The sequence below is a fragment of the Pisolithus orientalis genome (genome assembly GCF_024613125.1).
Source record: "Pisolithus orientalis strain OTSU chromosome Unknown F5J12scaffold_54, whole genome shotgun sequence".
Classification (NCBI taxonomy): Eukaryota; Fungi; Basidiomycota; class Agaricomycetes; order Boletales; family Pisolithaceae; genus Pisolithus; species Pisolithus orientalis.
In genome coordinates, this window is record NW_026260835.1 from 142,163 (window position 1) to 152,269 (window position 10,107).

The 10,107-nt window shown below is 44.2% G+C and overlaps 3 protein-coding genes across 3 annotated transcripts; 1 reads left to right on the forward strand and 2 right to left on the reverse strand.

The window, feature by feature from the left end:
- Window positions 1-872: 872 nt before the first annotated feature.
- On the reverse strand, window positions 873-1,187 carry F5J12DRAFT_966059 (uncharacterized protein; the record flags this gene model as incomplete). The annotated part of the gene is made up of 1 exon (XM_051750006.1): window positions 873-1,187. One exon carries the CDS (start codon window positions 1,185-1,187, stop codon window positions 873-875), a length of 315 nt encoding a protein of 104 aa, XP_051595476.1.
- Window positions 1,188-6,037: 4,850 nt separating this feature from the next.
- Window positions 6,038-6,464, forward strand: F5J12DRAFT_727248 (uncharacterized protein; the record flags this gene model as incomplete). Its single annotated transcript, XM_051741788.1, has 2 exons — window positions 6,038-6,231; window positions 6,284-6,464. The coding sequence occupies 2 exons, from the start codon at window positions 6,038-6,040 to the stop codon at window positions 6,462-6,464; spliced, it is 375 nt and encodes a 124-aa protein (XP_051595477.1).
- A 1,150-nt stretch (window positions 6,465-7,614) lies between these two features.
- F5J12DRAFT_727279 (uncharacterized protein) lies at window positions 7,615-8,211 on the reverse strand (the record flags this gene model as incomplete). The annotated part of the gene is made up of 1 exon (XM_051741793.1): window positions 7,615-8,211. A coding segment is annotated over one exon (597 nt), but the record flags the coding sequence as incomplete, so codon positions are not given.
- Window positions 8,212-10,107: the final 1,896 nt, after the last annotated feature.

Below are 10,107 nucleotides of genomic sequence, written 5' to 3' on the forward strand. Positions count from 1 at the left end.
CACTCCTATGACATGCTCGGTAGTAAAACATAGTTACACTTTACAGTAATCTGTACTGAGAGGGAAATTGAAAGCCTAAGAGGAGCTCTGGCAACATTTAAGCTTCTTGCATGCCATAGCAAGCTTGTTGACAATGACTGGAGGAACAAGGGGAGTGACAAAATATTCAGAGGGTGAGTGCTGCTTGAATACCTGGCAGGGAGTTGCAGGGCATGGGCTGTGAGCAGACATCAGTAGAGAAACCACAAAGAATACCCTACAGTGCACCTAAACTTTACATTCTCCATGTCTTGCAATGTAGGCTCACACTTTACTGTGAGTGTAGTATCATCAGCTTGGGTGAGGGAGGGGTCACTGGCTTGTGTGGCCTGCTCCTTTGTCTCCTTGCTGTCTGTTTGTATAGCAACATCATGACAAGGCTTCCTGGGATAGGGGAACAATTAGAATACACATTTAAATGTAAAAGGATAGCTTGTGTTACCTACTGCAGACATCTTTCAGATGAAACATGACTCATTTCCTGCCAGGGGTGGTGAGGTTGACATTGAAGTAATGCATGTTCCAGGATGAAAGGGTGCCATTGATTTCAAGGTAGATGACATCTTGAAGCATGTTGATGGTTGTTGCCCTGATTTCGCCTGCCATTATTACCCTGTTGTAGTAAGGCCCCATGTCAGAAGCAAAATGGCCACTGCCACTTGGAAGCAGATTGGCAAATTCTGGTAATGCGAATTACAAAGTAACTATAATTGCATCTGTTGAGAAATGACATTGAATATATGATGATTTAATGTGAATATATGTGTACACATTCAAGCTGAGAGGCATCTAAGAAGACAAAATCATCAACTTTGAATGAAAATGATGAGTAACTAAAGCATCCCATATCCCTCCTGGGCATACAAGTTCTCATTATCATTGAGGCCTGCCACCATTTCACTGTCATTATCATCTGATTTGTTGTCATCAGGCTTGCTGGAGCTTCCCTCATCCTTGTCCAGGTCTGTATCATCATCTTCCTCTTCTCCACTCATCTTGTTGTCCTCCTTGGCTCCTTGTACTGTATCAGCTTCTTTGCATGTGCCACTGACCTCCTCATCAGCAGTTTGACAGTCTGATTGTAAGAATGAATCCCACTCCCTGGATACCTTATGCCCAATGCTGCCACCTTGAAACTGCATGAACATATCTCAATCAACAAACCTATCTGAGCTTTAAGTATGCATCCATGTTGATTTATTTCCTCACTTACATGTTAACATCAAAATATTGCCAGTCCTCATGGAGGTCCTCATCAGGCTGCATGAATGATGGCCCTAAATATTCAGATGTTTGTCCAAATGAGAAAGCTGGAATCAGATGGACACCATGAATGACTACATCTGGGTCCAAAAACCCAAACACATCCAGGTCATCATCAGAAATGAATCCTACCCAATACAGTCAGCATGCAGCAAACCCTGATCCCCCTGGTCTGCTGTTATCATGGCTGAACCACTGCACAAAGAGCACGTTCATCTGCTTTATCCCATCAGATGAGGCATTGTTATCATAGTAGTACTGTACATTGACATGGAAAATTTTAATGACATGTGTGTACCAATATGGGTGATGACAATCATCTGTCTCATGTGACAAGAGCATGATATCAGCATGAGTGCATGGATTAATGGTGTCTTGTTCTTGGCAGAGGTCATAGGTCATATAGTTGACATGCAATGTCTGATGCTTGTACATCATATTATGTGAGATGATAAGATTGTTGCAGTCAGCATCGGAAAAGCTTGGTGGGTCACCAGTGTAGTCCACTCCAAGAATGCATTCAAGGAGATGGTCTTTGAGGTGGTCAACAAAGTCCTGCAAAGAGTTAGTTGGTCACATGCAGCCATGCACACCAGATGACATACCTCAGTGGCTCTGTCACCTGCCAATGAACTCAGCCAACCAGGGATGTCCACAGGAATTTGCAATGACGCTGCAATGTGATAATGTTGAGAAGGTGAAGACCTCATGTTTCTGCCTTGGGTGGTTTTCACCACTGCTTTCACTTCCTTCAGTGTTGTCGCATGCCAATTTATCAAGAGACTTGACTATTCAGTCAATAACTTGTTCTTGAGCCTTGTGTTTGCTCATGGATGCCATTGTTGTAGCATGGTTCTTTGAAGTTTGTGGGTACTGCCACTTCAACTGCCTGTGTTCAAATTTTCCCTATGAAATTCATCTGTAAGTATTTTACAATTGTGCAAAAACAATCCTACTGGTTGCATTGTGAAATTATCTGTTGTACCATGTTGTTGGATTGTGTTTGGATAGTCACCTAGGGTGTGGAACTTGTATGTTTGCAGATTGAGGGATTTGTGTTTGGGTCCAGATGATTCAGCTGAGCTCAATATATTGGTCTTTACTGCCATTGCTGCAGTATGGCAGCTGTGGACAGCTGTCTCTTGTGGTAGTTCATGTGTGTTGTAGTACTCACACATCATCTTCATGAAAGTATGGACCATCTGACCTAGAGAGACCATTGCAGAGTCAAACAAGTCTAGTGTGTCAGATGTATGGAGCTGAAGTTTTGCATATGCATGCCAAGTAGCAAGGTCAAATAGTAGGTTGAGTACATGACTGTTGTGAGGCTCCAGCAGCAAATTTTCGAAGGGAGGCATAGCACACTAATCCAGGCAAAGTCAAATAGGTAGATGATGTTTGTCTCTGGCTCGCATGAACCTGTAATATGTCCTCAAAGTCTTGTGCTGTGAGTCTCTTCATGGCTGACACATTGCAGGCAAATTTCTGAATCATTCCATGACCAAAAGTAGGGATGTTCCAAAATCTGGTGAATGTATTGAGTAATGAACATGCAAGTGGAGATTGGGATTGGTCAAATCATTATGAGACAAGTACTTACCTTTTATTGAGTTCTTGTATACCATCACCTCCTGCCACAAAGAGAATATGTAGTAGGTGTGTGAAAATCGCCTTCTGTACACCAAGCTTGAATTCATGGAGCTGGTCCATGACCAGAAGGGGGAAAAAGTTAACCATGAATTGTAGCAGGCATTCAGAGAATGCATTCTTAAATAGATTCCATTCAGCAGTCTTCTATATGTAGTTTACACTGAACACTGACCATCATTGGAACATAGGAGTGCTCATTCAGTTGATATCCCACTTGCTTTCCATTGACAGCTGCACCTTTCTGGAATATGAGCTTGCATGCCTGACTGATGTGCCCCTGCCATTTAATACTGTCCATCTGAACATGCCTGACATGGTGTCACATATCATGTGCCATGCCCATCTTTGAAAATGACTTTTTTGCTACAAGACATTGTGGACAGGCACATTTACTGAGAAATTTGATTCCTGCTACCAAGACCCTTAGGATGGCATTAGTATGGCACCCCAGTGACCAACAGGAAACTGAATTTTCTGGGTAATCAGCTGAATAGGAGAAAAAGCAGGGATATATCTGCCATGTGATCCCATCAGCACACCATATGACTATACCACTTTGGTAAGCATCCATGAACCATATGTCGAGGATTAAGTCCCAAATGGCATGGAATAAATCATGCTTGCAATGAGTGAGAATCTCCCTGGAGGATGCTTGACCATAATGTCCCCTATAGATATCTTGAAAGTTGTCCAGAAGCTGTGAGGGATAAGCACAAATGTGATGTACCAGCTACAGGAGCTACCATACCTTTGGAATGAAAGCAACATGGTGACATGCCATGGCTGTTGGCTTCCCTCTTAGGTACTTTGACTGGTTCCCAAAATACATATAAAATGGCCACATTGATGCATCTCTGAAGTTGGTAAGGTGTGTTGAGTCTGACTAAAGCATCAGGCATGTGACAACATGTTCTAGGTCTCCATCCAGTTCACAAGGCAGTTTATTGATGTCTTTGTGTGCATGAAGCATTTCCAGTGAGGAGTAGGCTTCTGAAAGTATGTCAATTACACAATCATCACTAACCTGCCAGCACTGTCTGAATGGCATGGTGTGGAATGTCTTGAACTGTTTGCTTGGAAAGGTGCTTGTGATGATGTCAATGAGGTCCAAATGCCAGACTCCATCAATAATCATTTTGGGGGCAGCTGACTCAGATGGCCACTTCAACTTTTCATCTGGTAGGTGAACCATGACAGCAGATCAATGCCATCCATATTCTTCCTTAAATGGGTTGTTCATGCCAAGGAGCTTGTCAAGTAGTTTGGCCTCATGCAAGTGGTGGAAACCAGTGAGCTCCCTTGGATTGCAGAGGGGGTGAGCCAGGAACTGGGCCAACCAGTTGAGTTCTGCAGTGGACTTCTGGTTAGTTCCCAATACTGCCAAGCCATCAAAATACCACATGTGAGGTTGGTGAAAGGAGCAAATGTGGCTGCATGTTTGCAGCCACCTTCAACACCTGGAACTCCCATAGATGCTGGGTCAGTGGTGCAAGTAGGTGGAAATGAGCCATCCAGGCCTGGAGCATTGCAAACACTCCCAAGTGACTCATCAGGTATATGAGTTGGCTGGTTGGCATAGACACAGTATAGTCCAAATGTGTCTGGGTCAGTTGTGAATGGCTTGAGATGCAGTGTGGCAGGTGTATTGGACTGGGTGGACTCGGGCAAAGACAGAACTGGTGAGTCAGGTCTCAAAGAATGTAGCTGAGTGGCTGAGAGAGGCATGTGTGCAAGGTGGGTTGAACATCCAGGAAGGAAGTCAATGAAGCAAGCTGGCATGCAAATATGCCAACCAGACCAATGGGACAGAACTGGCTCTGGTTGGTCCACCCCTGGGGCAACCTCCATCATAAACTGTGCATATGACAGTTGTCATAGATTCAGATATATGGACAATAACTTACATTGATATTAGTAGCTAATGCAACATAGTCATCCAAGTCTCCTGCTGGTATGTCATCAGGGGGAGCCAGTAAGCAGGGTTCAGCATCAGCTTGACAAGTTCTTTTCAGATGTCTCATGCATTCAAGATGGAATATTTGGTGCAATACCTCATGGAACTTGGGACACTGGGGTGTGTGTGCTGAGAGCTGCTTCTGAGTCTTGAAGAAAGCATCACATCCAAAGCAGCTATACATCAGAATTTTCAGAAGGAGGGAGTGGGATTTCGGGCAACTTGAATGGATTAAAATGAATGCCAGAGACATTGGTGAATAGTTATATTTCCAGTACAAATTACTGTGAACTGCTGTCAGTCAACTTAGATGGGTGACAAGAACAAAAATGTACCAAGTTTGAACTACTTGAGGAGCATTCAATGATGCATCCCAGAAACTTCAAAAGAACGAGCTAATGGTGACATTAGTCATGAAGATCAGTGTACAAAGGGGGCCAAGTGAGTTTGGCATTTGCTGACTTGCTCCTTCTGTCCTACCTCAATGTCCATGTGACATCTGTGCAAGCCTGACCCTACTTCTGATAGTTCTGAATCTAACAGCAATCAATCTGATAGTGCTCAAACATCCTCGAGACACCACCATAATGGGAAGATTAATAAGTCAAAGTAAGTTCCAACCCTGTTGATGCAGTGCTCTCCAGCTGATGTGACTACAGATAGGTCAAAGTTGAAGAAATCACAGGATTGCCTTGTTTCTACCCCATGAGATCAGTGTCTCCATGCAGCAAGATGGATTCCCTGTGCATTTGATATGTACTGTAACCTGAATGAAGTCATTCCAGTCTCCTGTGTCCTTGAAGCAGACAATACAGTGAGTAGTACTGATGACCCAATGATGAAAGTGCTAGAAAGGCCCATGATAAGATCCTTAGAAAAGCATAAGTACAACATTTAACAGCATATATGCGATGTTCTTATGATCACAGCAACCCTGAGAAAAGCAAATGATACAAGCACATATATGACTACCTGAAGGAGCAGGCACCGTACTTCATAGATCTCATTAAGAAGAAGAAGAGTGGTGAAACCATGCTTCTCATGTGTGAGGTAAGTCAATGGTGACTCGAGTCTAGTGCATCATGTGGCTAACAAGTGACTTTCTTTCAGATGCAACAAGTGATCAGCTGGATGCGATCTGATGATGCCAGTCATCTCAAGCCTATGATTTCAGCTTATGCAGCTCCCCATCCAGACAAGAAACTCATTGATCCACCTGTCAACACCAAGAGTTCAAAAGACAGGCTTGGGTTCAACCATGCAGAGCTCACTCAGCTCCTCTGTCCAGTGAGGAGCCTGCAGGCTTTGCTAGCAGATGCAACTGGGTATGTACCATTCCACTTGACATTATCAATCAGCTGATTCACTGTTCCATAGAGTGAGGAAGCAGCTTCAGAACAGTAGCATCCTTGTTACCACCCAAAAGTGGCTGGCATTTCTTTACTCTGGTGACATCCCAAGTAAGGACTATAATCCTGAGAAGAGTGATGAAGGATTCCTCCATGGATATTTTGTTGAACGAGTAAGTGTATACTACTGCATGTGTATCAACTACTAATTTAAGAATCAGGTCCTCAAACACATCTTCACTTTGCCATCTTCTGCTTTGCCTGGTAGCAAAGTGCACAACACATGTGCCAGCAATGCGAAGATCCACCACATGACCCATGTAGAAGCTTACCATATCACATATGCCACAGTACATGTAAGTGATATGGTGTTAGAATGATATGTGTTACCCTCTTCCACAGGCACATTTCAGCATCTGTTCGCAAGACAAATTTGTTGAATTTGATGGGCAATTCTCTTTTTCCAAGTTGTATTATTGAATTATTGACTTTATCATCAACAATGAAGACAAGGCTTGGGTTGAAGAGCTGTTCTCTCATTACAACAGGTGTGTGGGGGGCTCTTGTGGAGTGCATACTGACATGAAGGTATAGAGTATTGTTTAACAATGTTTGTGGCACCACAGGTGATGATGTCAATATCAATGATGATGATGATGACCTTGCCATCATGAGGTGACAAATTGCTGTACATCTTGCCAGTTTGTCTGGCCTGTCTTCTGGGACTTGCCCTTCTGAAAATCATTTGCCTACTCAGGTGTCCTTCCCAAATACCCCACAGCCCCTGGCTTCAGAATGTCACACAAATGGCCACAGGCTGTCACCAGGAGGTCCCCCATCTCCTGTCCAGTCACCCAAAAATACAGCTTTTTCATTCAGTCAGCTATCCTCCTTTCGCTCACCAAAATCTGCTTCAGAAAATGACACAAATGGCTGCAGGGCATTGCCAGGAAGTCCTCCATCTCCAGTCCAGTCTCCCAAAAATACAGGTTCATCATTTAGTTGGCTGTCCCCTAGTGCCCTCACCACAGCCTTCTACTTCAGAACCAGAATGCTGTGCCTGAAGGCAATTATGAGCAAATCTGGATCCTTCACCTGTGAAGCAGGTGAACAATCTCACTGATCAGATGCCACAACTCAAATGCAAGCACAGTGTGACATTTTCCACTGGCAAACAGAGTAGTCCATTAATGGACTGTGATTTGTGGTTGGGTAGGAAGGCCACTGTGAGTAAGCCTTCTAAGATGACAAAGGAGGGACATGGCAGATGCTCCAAGAAGACTAAGGATCAGAGTAAGGTGCAAACCAAGGAAACAATGACAAGGAGATCAAGCTTGCAGGCTTCCAAGAAAAAGTAACTCATGCATGCCTAATCTCATTAAGTTTGAGCATACATTCATCCACATGACCGGCTGAAATAACATCACCACTCTCGTGGCATATCAGGATAGTGTTTGCCTGACCCCATGGCATATTGGTGCTCAGGGGGAAAGCCTGAGTTGTTTGAGGTGGTGACAGGGAGAGGGGGTCCTGTGCCAAATGCTGCTGAATACAAAACTTGTCCCAGGCATGAAAGTGCGAGAAAGGGAGGGGAGAATTGGGTGAAGAGAGATGGCAGCCATGGTGGCTTGTGTATGACCAGCCCAAAAAGAAGTCTCCAAACACAGGTTGCAGGTCATGTATCAAAAGGGGAGCTGCATCATCGACAGGGATGCTAGGAAAGTGGGGCTTGGCAGTAAGGAGAAATGCAGTGGAGTGGTCAGAAGAAATACAAGACTTGCCACTGTCAAAGATAGACTTCCTGGGTGCTACAGAGCCCATGTACTGTTCATTTGGCAATACATTAGAAATCCAAGTTGATTCCAGGTAGTGAATCTGCATCTGTGTAGCCTCATACAGCATCTCATTGATAAGAGGTGCACCTGCCATCTTGAGCATGGTGAAGACCTGGAAAAACTGTTGTTTTTCAACCCCATGTAGTCCATTTAGTCACAACACATGGGCAGCCTGTGTGCCAAAACACCAACACTTATATAGACCCTGAGATGGGCCTGTCCTGGTAGGTTACACCCCTGTTGCAACATCAAGGCAGGCCTGCCTATCATAACATGGAGAGGGTCACAACATAAGGATGGGCCCAGGAGGAATATCATTTATGGTGTCACAACATATAAATGGGCCTGTTCATAATAAGCCATACCCCTGTCACAACATATGGATGGGCCTGTCAATAGTAAGATGTACTGCTGTTGAAACATAAAGATGGGTCTGTCACTAATATCATGTAATAGAGTCACAACATAAGGTTGGGCCCTTCAGTAGTATTATTTATATTGTTGCAACATATGGATGGGCCCATCCACAGTAAGATGTACCTCTGATGAGACATAAAGATGGGCTTGTCAGTAATCTCATGTATAGCATCACAATGTACCCTGTCAAAACATAAAGACAGGCCCATCACTAGTATCATTGAATAGAGTCACAACATATGGATGGGCCCTTCAGTAATATTATTTATATTGTCACAACATATGGACAAGCCTGTCCACTGTACGATGTACCTCTGATGAAACATAAAGATGGGCCTGTCAGTAATCTTGTGTATAGCATCATGACATGTGGATGGGCCCTTCAGTAGTATTATTTATATTGTCACAGCATATGGGTGGGCCCAGCCCCAGTAAGATGTACCCTGTTGAAACATAAAGACAGGCCTGTCACTAATGGATGTGGTATCCCCAGCACCCACTGAACAGTGGCTTTCCATGGATACCATGCTGGCATGAATTGGAGATGATTTGAGTGACCCAGATCTCACAAGCTGCACTCTGGATGTATTTGGCATTAATCAGACTATTGACAGCCATCTGCCCATCTGGATTGAGTGGATGCAGCATCCCCAGCACCCCCTCAACAGTGGCTTGCCATGGACACCATTCCAGCATGAATTGGAGCTGATTTGAGTGACCCAGACCTCACAAGCTACACCATTGGTGTATTTGCATTAATCAGACTATTTCCAGCCTTCTGCCCATCTGTATTGGGTGGATGTGGTATCTTCAGTACCTGCCCAACAGTGGCTTTCCAAGGACACCATTCTGACCCCATATAGTCCATTTAGTCACAACATATAGGTAGCCTGCATGCCAAAATGCCAACACTTATATAGACCCCACGATGGGCCCATCTAAATAGATTAGCCATGACACATGGACAGGCCTGAGGGCCCATAGTGAGAGCAATATATGTACAGGCCTGTAAGTGCAATTCCACAACATATGGGAGGGCCTGTGGAGGGTAAGGATGCTGCAACATATAGATGGGCCCATGACCAAGTAAGTATGCTGAGCTACTGTAAGACATGGATGGGCCTGTCCATGGTAGGGTGTGCCCCAGTCACAATATCAGGATGGGCCCACCCATCATATGCTTTATAGGATCACAACATAAAGAGGGCCCCCTCTATGATAGATTACAGAGTTGGCAGCATATGGAAGGGCCCATCTTTGGGATAATATACCCCTGTCACAACATATAGATGGGCCTGTTCATAGCAAGATGTATGCCTGTTGCAACATAAGGATGGGCCTGTCAGTAATATCATTGACAGCATCACAACACATAGACAGGCCCATCTAGTAAGATGCATCCCTGCCACAACATAAAGACAGGCCTGTCAGTAATGTCATTTATAGCATCACAACATATGGATGGGCACTTCCATAATACCATTTATACCATCACAACACATGGGCAGGCCTGTCCATAGTAAGATGTACCTGTCACAACATAAAGACAGGCCCTTCAATATATATCATTTACAGGGTCACAACACATGGATGGGCCCAT